The sequence below is a fragment of the Pelodiscus sinensis genome, chromosome 26 (assembly GCF_049634645.1).
Source record: "Pelodiscus sinensis isolate JC-2024 chromosome 26, ASM4963464v1, whole genome shotgun sequence".
Lineage (NCBI taxonomy): Eukaryota > Metazoa > Chordata > Testudines > Trionychidae > Pelodiscus > Pelodiscus sinensis.
The window spans coordinates 2,895,693-2,910,417 of record NC_134736.1 but is presented as its reverse complement, the minus strand read 5'-3'; the positions used below and the strand labels follow the sequence as shown (position 1 = coordinate 2,910,417).

The window sequence follows — 14,725 nt, the reverse complement described above, 5'->3', positions numbered from 1 at the left end:
CCCCCCCCCCCCCCAAAAAACAGGAAAAAATTCTGTTGGAAGGGGGAAAAACGGGGGGGGGGGGGGAGTGGGACCAAAGCAAAAAACAAAAAACCTCCAAGTAAGCCAAAAAAATTTAAAATAGACCAGTATTAAAACAGCATGTCCCCTTTAAGAGTTAGTGCAGAGACAGGAACAGGGGAGAAGTTGAGCACTAAGACCCAGGGAAAGCATTGCTTACCCTAGGTCTTTTGGTCGACAGCCATTTTGTACCTTGGGGAACCAGGTCAGCATGGGGGCTGGGGGCGTTGGGAACCAGGGGGGAGTTTGGGGAAGGGGATGGGGGAAGGCCGGGAGCTGAATGTTTATAGGGTTGCCAGGTGCCCGGCATTTTCGCCTCTTGGCCGGGGAAAAATTCCGAAAATATCGGATGTTTTAGGTGCCCAGTATTCTCTGAATTTTTTTTTTCCCCCCGGACAGGAGCCGAAAATACCAGACTGTCCGGCTGAATACCGGACACCTGGAAACCCTAAATACATAACCCTATAGACATCACACTTCGATGACTCAGATGGCAGGCAATGGAAGAATACGCTTTTGTCCTCTAGCACACAGGTAGAAATGTAACCCAAACTGTTAATGAGCAGCAATCTTGAGACAATCGTTACTCACATTCAGGGTGATTTGGGGAGAGAGCTTGCCAACGTCTGTCTCGAGGTCTCAAATGACACGTTGGCCACCAGGTGACCAGAATTATAAGGGTATACTCCTATGCGCTGTTCTCAAACTAGAGCTCTTCCCGGCTCTCAGTTCATCTCAATGGTTTTGGTTTGAATTAGAGCAGTGTTTCTCAACTTTTTTTTTTTTTTATAAAGTATCCCTTTTAAAAAAAAACACACAATTATAAGTACCCCCAGTTGCTACAGTTTTCAGATAAAAACCCATTTTTTCTACCATTGCGACACATTTGTTTAAACAACTTAATCATAGCCAGGAGGGCGATGCAATTTTTTGATTTAAAAAGCACAGAAGTAATAAAGCACTGAAAAACTTAAAACACAAATTCAGTTTTCTCCAAATTTCAGTTGTGTTGACATACCCCTCAGACTTCTCAAGTACCCCTAAGGGCACGCATACCACTGGTTGAGAAACACTGGATTAGAGCTTAGGAAATTTTGTCTTTGTGTACGGGGGGGAAAAACAAACAAAACAAAACAACTAATAATGGTTTTGAGGATGCAATGTAAGCTCCTGCCTGGGTGAGTCCTTTTGGAGAGGTCCAATCTGGCAGATGTTTGGTGCTAGAAAGGGATATAAAGGGATCTGAACTGCCTGAATCCTAAAGGCCATTATACCCACCAATACTAGGGATTGAATTCTGAACAGAGTGCCCACCTCCACCCAGGAGAGAGGTATTCTTAATGCCCCTCAAGGAAATGTCAGTCCCTGTAACCAGTTGACCTGGACTCTCCACCCGTGAAGATTACAATCTATTGCTTGTGCTTCTCTCAAAGAAAATGCAGCAATACTCCTTCCATCCTGGCCTCCTTGCATGGCTAGGATTACGGATCAAGAGCCATGTGCTGACCAAACAGCTGATCCTTCTGAAGAGCTCGAATTCCCACAATGCACAGCACAACGCAAATGCGTGCGACTAATGGCTCTGGAGATCTGAGGCAAGGCATTTGCTCATCATTTCATGAAGAGCTGAGGTTCTCTGATTTTTTTCTGTCAACATTATTTCCCTGCCCCATTAGTATGTGCGCTCAGGTTTGTCAGAGAGCAGGCTGAAAACAGTGGGTTAAGGACATTTAATACAAAATCAGTTATGATGCTGATGGTTAGGCTTGTAAAGATGCCCGAACCTGGAGGCAATTTCCACCAATAATACCGATGTAGTTGCCATGACTAGGGATCATAAGGGTATCTACACAGCAGGGCTTAACTCAAAATAAGCTACACAAACTGAACTGTCAACTGAGTATCTTACTTTGAAATAGCGTAACCACAACCACCAGGCAGATTTGAACCTGGGACCTCTAGAATTGAGTACAGGAGCCTCTATCCTCTGAGCTAAAAACCAGCTGGCTTCCAGCCCATGCTGTAGAGGACTCTTGATCTTAACTGTTGCTGTGGTCTAGGTACCACTTGCATTGCTCAGTAACCACACTAGGTCTGTGGGTTTCAATAGCTTATTTCAAAATACGGAGCAGCTACACGGCACTTATTTTGAAATAGAACACTCTTCCTCCGACTTCCCTTATTCCTCATATAATGAGGGTTACAGGAGTCGGAGTAAGAAGTCCTCCAACTTGACAGTATTTTGATACTATTTCGAAATAACTTCCCGCTGTCTAGATGCAGACTAAGTTATTTAGGAATCGTGCTAGTTATTTTGAAATAGTGATGCAGCGTAGATGTACCCTAACTGTGCAAATCTTCGACGAAGACTAGAATGCTTTCGAATATGGTTTTGCTTCTTTTTTTAAATCCAGGAAGTCACTTTTTGCAAAACCATCCCACTATGGTAACACCCTTGTCCTATTTTGAGACAAGTTGACCATTCCTCGGTAGTGTGAGTGAAGTACAATATCCCAATACCTGCCCCCAATATCTAGCCCAGAAATACTGTATTTGCCTAGGAGTAATCCAGCTATAAAGCAATCCACAGAGAAAAGGCAGGGAAGAAGTGTACTCAGGAAGTTCAACATGCAACTCCCGGTTCCAGATGTCCAATAAAAACAGCTGTGAATCACAATTTGTTTGACTATCCAGACAGTGTTGAATTACCAAGAGTTGCCCTCCGGAATTAAGGACTAGCAGTGCTCACGTGCCTCTCTCAACTAAGCGATGGAAAGACCAGACAATGAAGGTGAGAGAAAGCAGTTTACACTAGGGATGTGATGGTGTAAACGGTTAACCAATGAGCTGGGGCTCATTGCTTAACCCTTCCGTTACATGCAGTCCCTCCACCCCCCTGGCTGTTTTTCCTGTATCAGAGGCAGCAGTGCGCAGGAGGGGAAGCACGGGCTTCCCGGAAGCACTAGCTCTTGCCTGCCCCCTCACCCCCCAGAAGCCAGCTCCTCACATGCATCAGCTTCCATGGAGGCATCTCTGCCCCCTTCCCTGCCCTCCACATGGAACTGCTGAAAATTTCAGTGCTTACATGTTTACCAAAATAAATGCATTTTCACCTCCCTAGTTAACACTAGTAACTTGTGTTTGGGACAACTGGGGGTAGTAGATTATGAACCTCAATTTGCACATTTTCAGAAATTTTTACATGGGGAGTCTTTGGCTTGAGGCATGGTATAGTGGAAAAAAAAAGCAAGCCTGAGGCATGAGTTTGATCCAACAAAAGGAACAGGTAGGCCCTGTCAAAAGCAGGTTTGGTTGCAAGTCAGTGTCCGGGACATGAACTACTTTGTTAGTGCTGCTATAACACATGGAACATGGAAGTACATTCTACCAAGACAGTACAAGGACACCCAGCCTAGCACACAATAGAAAAGTGTGACAAAAAGTGATGAATACTAGTATTTTGTCTGACATCAGGAGAGAACAAACGAAGAATGACAGGTAGGGAAGAAGAATGCGTTGTCTGAATCTCAGGAGGAAAGTACAAGGGGAGGTAACCAACATGCCATAAAAGATGGTATGTAAGATGTGTATCACTGTCTATTAATGTTGGGATCTTTCACCTTAACGCTTTCTCCAGTGGAAAATCCCAGCACTGACCGGGCTGAGTCCACTGTCAGGGGGCACATATGCCTAGCGATTCAGTAGAGTCTGACAACCATTAGTGTGCTTTGTTTGGCAACACACCTGGTCAAGGCATCTTTTTGCCTTCTCTGGTCTCGTCGTCCTTAGGGGTTCTCTGAGAGTCTGCTGTCCCCGCTATCTGCACAGAGCTGATATAGCACCTGGAGGGAATGCACACGCACAGCCAAACGATCATCGTTTGACAAAGCAAGATACCTGTCAGGACACCACCCCGGTGACTTCTGACCACATATGGCTAACACTGAGGAGAAACATTTTAAACAGCCTTTTGAGATCTAGCCAAATGGCTTTCCTAGAAAGGGAGGTCAGTCCATCCATTACATAAGGAGCAATGTTTTGATCCCAATGGATGCCAAGTGCTACTCTAAAGGAAGAGCTCTTGACTTGCCAATGATACAAGCCAAACTTCTACCATCTCCCATAACTTTCGAAACTTTAAAACTAATGAATTACAGGGTTATTCCATGGATGGAACTAGAGCTGTGCCTTTTCTAGTATCAGCAGTGGCAACTGCTGACATCTGAAAGCGAGTAAGAAAACAGGAGATGAAAAAGGTCAGCTCATCATTGAACAAAAATCATGCTGTATTGAACAAAAATCATGCTGTATCAAACTAAAAAAAACCACACAACTAAGACAAGATCATGCACAGCTTTCTCCACTGAAAATTGGTGAGGCGTTTCCCATTCTCCTAAAGCTGATTATTTTGGCACAAGGAAGCTGCCAAATGGATGCATCTAAAAGGTTCCTCTCATCATCAAGATGCTGTATCTTCAACAGGATAGGAACAAAGAAGGGAAATTCACTGTCACATCACATCCCTAAACCTTTCCAGAGATAACACAATTGGGCAAGTAATATAGTATTAAATTAATGGCTTCTTGTGGCTTTCGAGTGTCTACTGTTTAGTCAAAGATTTCAGAAAGAGAAATAAAAGCTACATGCTCTCTCCATGCTAAAGGGAAAGCAGACTGGTAATCTATAACTGTATGCTCTCCATTACCAAATGGAACATCTTAATACAAACGGCTCCAATCAGGTACAGCTAAGGGTCTGTCTTTCCCTCACTATAGCCATTTGACTTCCACTGGCACTAACAAAAGACAGGGAGGGGGAGGGAGAGGAGACCTTTTACTGTCTAGAAAAAAAAAAGTCCAGAAAATGATAGCTAAGATGTTAGAATGTTCGCAAGTCAGGCTGCAGCTCACAAATGCCATTTCCGCTTATCCTGTGCCAAAAGCCCAAGGAAGTTACTTACCAGGCTATTGCTAATATTACTGAAATGCAGAGAAGAATCCTGGCTAGAATTATTACGAACGTCTGAGACAGGGGTGGGAACCTTTTTCGGGTTGGGGGCTGATGACTCACAAAAAAAAAAAAGTCAGTCGGGGCCACACACAAGTGAGAAAACCCTGACTGAGAAGGAGAAAAACACTTCCCTTATTCCCCTTGCACACCAGAGCTTGGGGGGGGGGCAAGGTAGTAGATTTTGTCTGCTCCAGCCCTGCGGGTGGCTGTCAGGAGGGCTGGAGCCAGTGCGGGCTCCCCAGTGCTGAGCCTCGGGGGCCAAATGTGGCCCCCGGTCCCGAGGTTCTCCACTCCTTGTCTAAGTGCTTTAAGAGAGAGAACCTAACAGCATGTCAGAACATGGCACTTGGACTGAAATACTCTGGATGGCTTCAGTCCAGAAAACAGGCGTTTCAGAAGCTACTGTTGAGTCACGTAGAAACAAAAGCATTTCTACTCCAGTCCGTCAATAAGCTCTTGTAATTAAGCCTCCAATACTTAGACAATGTGTCATTTCTTCATTCCTATTGTGCAGGAGTGTAAAGATGGCAGTTTGTATCTCAGTATTGAGCTCTTAATATGGAAAAGACTGGTTTTGCTGTTTGTGAGTTTATCTTGAGAATTCAATAATCTCAGTGAATTTCCCTCGCTCAAGTTTTAGTCAATTACCGTTTATTAGTCTAAAAACTAGCTGTACATGTACACTAAGGGCTGGACCAAACATTAGGACTTGGGTGTCACTACTTGCTTTAGTGGTCCCATTGACTCTAAGCAGTTCTGTTTATATATCACTAAAATTCCCAAGAAGCGATGATCCCCCAAACAGGGCAAAATCCACACACAGCAGTAGCTGAGTGAAGTTTGAACGCAGCTATGAGGGCTGGATGCGTCCACAGCAGGCGTTTCAGACAGGAAGAGAGTAACCTAAGTCACTTTATTCACTGGAGAAACCTTACATACCCTGCCCTGTGACTTAATTGCCCTCCCTTTCAGCTGCTGCCTAAAACATCTTGCTAAAAGATTTAAAATGGAGCACAATAAATCTGCCCAGCAGAGGCCACTGACTTTAAATGAGTGGGAAGGAATCTCCCTCCTTCAAAAGTAGACATAAAATATTTAACGAGGCCCAAGCATGCACAATCTACACATGTATGCAAATATCAGAATGGGATCTATCCTATCCACTTGTAGCTTCTGGGTCTCACATTTCCACAGCATGGCCAGGGTTGACTACAGCTGATGAATGCAAGATCGAATATTCGATTAAGAGTGCGCCCCCGCCCCCATGCATACCCAGTTCAAATTACTAGATTAACTCAGACGGGCCTGGGATCCTCCCAAATATACTAAGGATGACCAACACTCGTCTCTGTTTCTTGTGACCAAATCCTCACAAGGCTTTGTTTCCAAGGAAAACCTACTGGCATGTCAAGCTCTATCCCTCCCACACAGCCTTGCTCCGTCCCACGTCTTCTGACAAGTCTGAGGCCCAGTGCACCAAAACCCCAAGCCAGTTGTGGGAGGCTTTCACAGGAAGTTCTGCAGTGGAACCTCCCGTTAACCGTAACAGCTGTTGGCTGGAGCACACAACTCAACCCGTTACTTGTTGAAATTCCATGAAGCTCTGAAATAGTAGGCACCACTTGCAATTGCAACATTCCCAGATAGAGAGTCTCCCCTTTATTGCAGGTTTCTGAACAAAGACTTTATTTAGTGCTGGTGGTTTTGCAACACTGAAGAAATGTACACAATGCTCCGCAAGGAAACAGCTACAGAGTTTTCTGCGTAATGTCCAGTTACCGAGAAAAGATCAGAGAATACGTCCAGCTTTGCTTGAATCCTTAAACCACTACATAAACGTTTACTTATGTGGCTGGAATCCAGCCAGACTGGATGCTTTCAATTTACAGTCCAATTTCTACAAGTCTGGTAAAATCATATCCCCAGAAACAAAAAAAAAAAAGTCATCAAACTTTTGGATGCTGTTCGATTTCTGGGGCACCCTGGAACATTCTACCATATTTTGCTCAAAACGAAAGACACACCCAAAAATTATACAGCCACTTTAAAAAATTAAAGTTGCCAGCATCTGCATGAGTCTGTGTCAAACTAACCTAACCAGAGGAATACGCATGCATATAATGCCACCAAAAAGATAGCAGGAAAGTCATTTTTCATCAAAAGAGGCTAGTAAGAGCATTTAAATAGTCTGAAGAGGCAGCATGCCCGGTCTAAAACAAAAATGGATTTGTTCTATATGGCCTCTGACACACAAGGTCTGATCTATTTTTAGATGTAGCACTAATCAATAGGGCAGAAACTGTGCGCATGCTGCTGTCTCTATGTACCACGACTGCAGGTCTGGCGTGGCCCAAAGGAAACAGCCTTCTTTCTTTACTGAGTCAGTGGTTTGATGTTAAGTGTTTCTTTAATTACACAACCGAAAAAGGAAAGCAGAACACACAAAAGCAGCAAAAGATCCACACACCAGAAACTGAAGCAGACTGTGCTTAAAGAAAAAAAAATGTCCCTATGCGGTGGCAAAAGGGTATAAATAATAGCTTCCCCAAAACAAAATGAGAGCAGCAGCAATGGCTCTTCATGAGCTGTACGGTTGTTTCCAGCAGTGTCATCACTTAATTTGAAACTAATTAGTGAGATGAAGGTGCTAGTGACTAGCCCAGTATCACCATATCTGGTATACATAAAGCCGAGACTAAGGGTAGCCTTCAGAAGATGTCATCGTAATCTCCTTGGTGATTAGGTTCCTAAACCAGATTACCATGTTCACAACCAGTGCTCAAGTGCCTTGAATAAGCCCATATCACAACTGAAGTTGTATTTTCTTTACCAGCCTCTCCTTTGCAACTTCACTTCAGTGTTTGCAAAGCATGCAGGACACTCACCAGAGCCAGAAGCTGGGTACTTTTTCCATGCCAAGTGCTTAGCTCACAGTCCCAAGGAGAGACAGTGGATAGCAAATATTTTCCCCCTGCTTGCATGCAGAAGTTCCCTTACAATGCTGCTCCATATTTACAAGAATCTACTCACCCCATAAAACTCAGTGTGATTATTGAGCAGTCAGGTTAGCTCATGGACTTCTGAAAAGATCTCTTGGCTTGTCCAGTGCTCCCACAGGGTTTATCTATCTTGGCTAAGAGGTAACACTTAATCCTGACCCTTTTTGTCATTTGATACCCCATTGTAGTCTCTTACAAATAGGACAGTTAACCCCCGTTCGTTCCCTTGCTGTAGCTGTATCAATCCCAAGCTATTAAAGACACAAGGTGGGCAAGGTCATCTCTTTAACTGAACCAGCTTACGTTGGTGAATGTTCATCTCTTTCATGAATAAAAAAAATTACCTCACCTACCTCTGAAGTCCTCCTGCCATTTGAGTTGGAAAGTTCTTATCTGAACTACTATGCAGTGTTACTGTGCACTGTTAGGATGTGTCTACACTGCACCCTTAGCTCAAAATAAGCGACGCAAATTGCGTCGCTTATTTCAAAATTTGGCACGGTGTTCCAAATAAACCGCTATTCCAAAGCGTCCCTTAATCCTTGTGGAACGAGGTTTACAGGGACATCAGAATAGCGAGCCCATTATATTTCGAAAGAACGGGCTTGTTCAAAAGAGGTGGAATAGCTATTTCGGGATATCAGAAGTAGCTGCAGTGTAGACACTCCCTTAGACAGCTGTTCAGTCCACCCAAGGACTGACTGCAGTTCAATGCTAGCTGAAGTCATTTCTGTATTCTTTTTCTATTCCACAGAGAAATGGTGATGCTTACGGACGTGTAAAGGGCTGAGATGGTCAGATGAAAGGAGCTAAAAGTAACGCGTGATGAATCTGTGTGTATCACTATTTTATGGCCGTGTTAAAACTTGGCTGGCCCTATGCCAATTACCTTGCTTGACTCATTCAGCGCACCCATTATAACCTGCCCCAAAGCACACCCCAGTTACAGATTCCACCCAGACAGCGAGATATAGCACCTCCACCATATTGTCCGTTGTCTTGCAATGCAGAAAGGACAGATTTTACCTTAGAATTAGGCAACAGAAAGGGACACAAAGCTGTGCAATCATTACCAAACAAGTATTTACTCCCACGGCATGGATTTTCCTTCCCTAAGTACTGAAACTTCATTATTACATATTAATAGCTTTAAAATGTGCAAACGGGAGGAAGGCCAAGTGAGGGAAATATTTCTGAAGCTTTAAGAGAACTTGACATAAACTCAGCCAGCGAAGAGTTTCTAGTGCTTTACCCCTTGCCTCGGATAATCAAACTTTTAGTGGAGATTAATGACGCTCGGGCATCCAGTAGCAAATTTTCTGTTCTGCAACAGCTACCACTGCGTGGTGCTCTCCAGTTTGTCAGTGAATAATGCCCAATGTACAGGTCAGTCACATCCCTTTTAACTGAACAACTGCCGCATTCAGATCCCCCGTTTTCATTTCTTTTCAATTGCTCCTAATGCTGCTATATTTTAATTCAAAGTGTTAGGTCTATTAGCTGGGCTCCATTTACCAGGCTCACCATATAGTAGCACGGTACAAGCCTTTTGTTTAATAAAAAGTATTTTTTAAATGGTGATTCTAAGCAGGAGATGAGGCATTAAGAGTTTGAGATACAGAAAGAGGGAATGAGATACCACGCTAGGAAAGTGGTTTTATTTTAGCTTGAGTATTGTTTCGTGATCCAATTCTCCAATGCCACGCACTGCACAATTCACTAGGTGTGAAGCTGAAACCTAGCAGGAGCACAAGCAAACTCCGCGCTCGCAGAAAACCAGAGTCCATTTTACAATGTCGTTTTTGAAAAGGACAAAAATCCATCTGGCTGCAACACGGCTTAAACGCCATGAACACAGTGCAGTAATTGCATAGACGCCCCAGCGTCGGAAGACATCGGGTGTCTGCCTCTGCAAATTGACTAGAGTCATGCCAAAGTGATATCTGTATCCCTGGCCTTTAAAAAAACCACTATCAAACACTGAGGCATTCCCTACTCCAAACCCCCATTCCCAACAAGGAAGACTTGTAGCTCAGCTGCTCTATAGCCATGAGGGGAGACTGGAACACAAATTAGCTCTTCCTTCAAAATGATGTGTTTTTAAATGGCACAGTCACAAAATAACAATCATTGTCCTAACTGGTACTCACGCAGGACAGGATGGTGGCCTTGCTCTGGAGGGCACTGCTTTAAAAGGAGGTACATCAAGTCAGAATAATGAACTGAAAGCGACACCAGTTTTCTCCCCCCGCCGCCTTACCAAGAGGGCCACCGGGGAAAACATGTACAACATACATATGAATAAAGTTCTTTGTTCAAGAGTACTGCCTGCTCTTTTATTCTCCCCCCTCGTCCTAGTATTAGTTAAATTCAAAAGATCACTCAATGGCTCTCTTGTTCCTCCAAAATGTCCCAGTCAAATAATGCTAGCTCCTCTTGTCACACAAGTCAGTGAATGAAGCCTTGTGCGTCTCCAGTGACACACTGTAAATATAAAGTGGCGTTAATGAGGGATATTTTATCAAAGCCAGACGCCAGCCCAAGTCCCTCCTGTGGCTATTCAGTTCAATGCAGAAGAAACGCAACAATAGCGAGGCAGCACTTTGTGTAGAATACGTAGCCCAGAATACAATCTTGTCAAGCCACTGGAACAATACCGTGGCTCTGGACGGCCGAAGTTGCCCCAAATTACCCACCCAATTGTCTGCCAAGATTCGAGTTATAGCTTTCAGTTAAATTGCACGGCTTTCCTGTAAAGCGGGAAAAGAACCAGAAAGGCTTGGGTAACCCCTTTTAGCGGGGTTAAATTAACATCCGTTTGATTTAATCCAAAACCATCACCATGGGAAAAGCATCTAGTCCTGATGAAAGACGCATTGGGTAACGCTGAAGAACTCCTTTTAACAAGGCTCCCATTAACCACAACAGAAGGAAGAAAATGGAAGCACGTAAGCTGTACTTTGATACCAACAGGTTTTCAACTCTACTACAGACTTTCCGGCTTCCCAATTCACCATCGGGGTATCCTTCATGAGGATGCACCGAGAGACTCCTGCCTTTGCAGCATATGGCTCAGACTTATCTAGGTTGATAACCCTTTGATTTAGATGAAGAATTAGAGAACACACACAGAGCCCCTTTTAAACACGAATGCTACGCGATAGCCAGACCCATAAGAAACACAAGAGCAAGAAGCTGCTTCCATGGTAACCAGTAACAAAATTTTCATGTAGCTTTGACATGCACTGTCGAGCCTACAATGGCTTCTTTACTAGCCACCATATATCCCTTTTCAGGGCAGCGATTTCACACTGCAAAATATTTACAAATGTATTACTTTCAGCATTCTCTCAATGCTCAGATGTAGCCTATTACTTTATTGTCAGTGAGCAACACTATATATTCCTCATGTTTGGTCTCAAGGAAATCTCTGTGTCCAGTCTCCAGCAGACAGTCTATTGTTCCCTCTAAGATGCACCAGTTTGAAATCCTCACATGCACACACGTTTTCACAACACAGGGTCTTTCACAATGCAGCAGTCCAAACAGGCTCTTTCAAGAATATTTTATTGAGATCCTCAAAACTTGGACATCACAAATAAGTAACAACTTCGAACAAATCCAGGTTTGCCAAATCAATTCATCTACCAACCCATAAATTAAAGATTTAGTGATTCACACAAAGCTTTCAGTGGAAGAAAAATGAGACCCAAAAAAATCTCATTTTATGCACCCGATACACATTTAGTCTATAAAATAAATGGCTCGGAGGAAAGAGAGCACTTTTAAAAAATGCTTTGCATGGAATAATCTTCTCAAGGGCTTGACCTAGCACATTACGATGTATTCAGTTGCATACTATTTACATAATTGTGAAAATAACTGGTAAAAGATAGAGAGGGAAATGCTAGAAGACTTTCATCTCTGCCAAAGAAAAACCTTCAGGCCACAACACGGCAAAGCATTCTTTCTGAGTGAGATGGCGAGTTGTTTGGGGGTGGTTTTTTTCCCTCCCCATCCACTTTTATGCTACTTGTTGCTGCTGTTGTCACTGATACTCAGGTCTCTGCCCCGGGGAGGCAGAATCGGATCTACTCCGCCGGTTTATTTATTGAGGGGAGGCAGGGGTGCAAAGGGATGGCAAACAGCAGGATCGGAAGCGGCGCAGAGTGAGCGGGAGTGATTTGTCTCTCTGCCTTTTGTTATTGAAAGCAAACACTGCCCTCTTCATTCCCAACCTCGCCAATACTCGCAGGCGCTGCTGTGGGGAGAGGGGGATATTTGCAGCACAGGAGGAAAGGCAAGAAAAGCCCCTTGTGTGCGCAACCCCCCGCCGCAACAGGGCTGGGAAGGGGCCAGGAGGGACTCCCGACACTTGGCCCCAGCTCGCCCTTGGAGCGCGCATCCCTGCAGGCGCCGCGAGGAGCTCTCGGGCAGGGTCCCCGGAGCAAGCCCGGCAGGATGAACACACCGCTCCGGACTGACCCTCCGAGCGCCCCGGGCAGAGCCGGAGCCGGGGGAGCCGCCGCCGCAGCCGAGTCACGGAGGGAGGCAACTTCTGCTTGGCGGGGCCCGGCCGGGGGCAGCGGAGAGGGGGAGCCGGGGGGCAACAGTAGAGAGTCGCGGGGAGCAGCAGGGGGTCCGGGGAGATGCAGGGGCTGCAAGGGGGGGTGCAAGAGATGCAGGGGGAGCAGGGGGAGCCGGAGGGGGGGCAGCAGAAGAGAGTCCCGGGGAGCAGCAGGGGAGATGCATGGCGGGGTAGGGGGAACCAGAAGGGGGAAGCAGGGGTCGCGGGAGATGCATGGGGGCGGGGGGGCCAGGAGGGGGAGCAGGAGGGGGGAGGGGGAGACCAGCAGAAGGGGGGCAGCGGGGATCCATGGGGGCAGCAGAGGGGGGCAGCGGGGGGGCAGCGGGGATCCATGGGGGCAGCGGGGATCCAGGGGGGCAGCAGAGGGGGGCAGCAGAGGGGGGCAGCGGGGATCCATGGGGGCAGCAGAGGGGGGCAGCGGGGGGGGCGGGGGGCAGCGGGAGGGGGGGCAGGGGGGAGACGGGGGGCAGGGGAGCCCCCCCACCGCGGCGCGGGGAGGCCGTGGGGCAGGAGCCCCCCTACCTCTGGGGACGAGCGCGGCGGCGGCGAGCAGCAGCAGCAGCGGGAGCGGGAGGACGCCGGGGGCCCCGCCGCCGCCGCGCCCGGAGCAGCCGCTGGGCTCGGTCCGACTCGCCATGTCCGGGCACCTGCTTCGCTCTGCCAGCGCCGCCCGCACCTAGCGACCGAGCGAGCGAGCGCCCGCTAATGAGATGCGCCGACGTCACCGCGGGGCGGGGCGGCCGCGGGGCCCAGCCCCGCCCCCTGCCCGCCTTGCCGCCGCTGGGGCTCGGCCCCGGCCCCGCCCCGCTCGGCGATAAGGGATCGGGAGTAAAGTCCCAGCTCCGGCCCGGCCCGTCGGCGCTGAGCCCGGGGCTGGCGCGTGGAGGGGAACGGCTGCGCCGCGCCTGTGGGCCTGCCCCAGTCCCAGCCCCGCCTGCCTGCCACCTCTCCCCTTCCCCCTCTGCCTGCACCCCCCAACCTCCCTCCCCTGCAGCCCCCCTCTGCCTGCACCCCCAACCTCCCTTCCATTCTCCCTCCCCTGCAGCCCCCCTCTGCCTGCACCCCCAACCTCCCTTCCATTCTCCCTCCCCTGCAGCCCCCCTCTGCCTGCACCCCCCAACCTCCCTCCCCTGCAGCCCCCCTCTGCCTGCACCCCCAACCTCCCTTCCATTCTCCCTCCCCTGCAGCCCCCCTCTGCCTGCACCCCCCAACCTCCCTCCCCTGCAGCCCCCCTCTGCCTGCACCCCCAACCTCCCTTCCATTCTCCCTCCCTTGCAGCCCCCCAAACCTGCAGCCCCCCTCTGCCTGCACCCTCCAACCTCCCTTCCATTCTCCCTCCCTTGCAGCCCCCCTCTGCCTTCACCCCCCAACCTCCCTCCCCTGCAGCCCCCCTCTGCCTGCACCCCCAACCTCCCTTCCATTCTCCCTCCCTTGCAGCCCCCCAAACCTGCAGCCCCCCTCTGCATGCCTCCCCCCAGCCCTTCCTTCCCCACACAGGCTGCAGCCCCTGTCTCCCTGTAACCCCACCTCCCTTCCCTGCAGCCCCGCGGCATGCATTGTCCACATCCCTCCCCCAATCCCCTTCTAAGTCTAGCCGCCCTAAGCCCTACAACCCACATCTGCCTGCATCCCCTTCCCACCTTTTCCCTCCCCAAATACCTATGTACTCTTCTCACCCCCATATTCCTTCCAAATCACCATCTTCACACTACTTCCTCCAGCATCCCCACACCCCAGACCTGCAGCCTCGGTACTGACCCTACCCCTATGCACCCCAACCCTGGACTCTCTCAAATACATCACCACACAACTTACCTAGCTGCCCCGCATATGCCTTTCCCCATGCACACAGCCCCATCTCTAGTGCTGAAGATGCAGAATTTACATCAATATGGTATCACTCCATACAACAAGGAAACTTTGGTGGATACTATATTGGGCAATATCTTAACGACTTGGTACCAGACACCCCTATGACCCATGCAGCCGTGTGCGGCTTTGTACTTCTGATAATTCATCCTTAGCGCATTCCCTCAGAGCAACCCGATTTGGTTAAAACCATGCAAGT

At 47.9% G+C, this 14,725-nt stretch overlaps 1 protein-coding gene across 3 annotated transcripts in view; it reads right to left on the bottom strand.

The window, feature by feature from the left end:
- Nucleotides 1-13,348, bottom strand: part of CADM1 (cell adhesion molecule 1) — a 339,720-nt gene extending 326,372 nt beyond the window's left edge. For 2 of the 3 annotated variants that reach the window (XM_075909409.1, XM_075909410.1), the window contains exon 1: nucleotides 13,180-13,348. In XM_075909409.1, the coding sequence (XP_075765524.1) occupies nucleotides 13,180-13,294 (115 nt within the window). In that variant the 5' untranslated portion in view covers nucleotides 13,295-13,348. The remainder of the gene's footprint in view (nucleotides 1-13,179) is intronic. The other variant, XM_075909411.1, reaches the window with a different exon arrangement.
- Nucleotides 13,349-14,725: the final 1,377 nt, after the last annotated feature.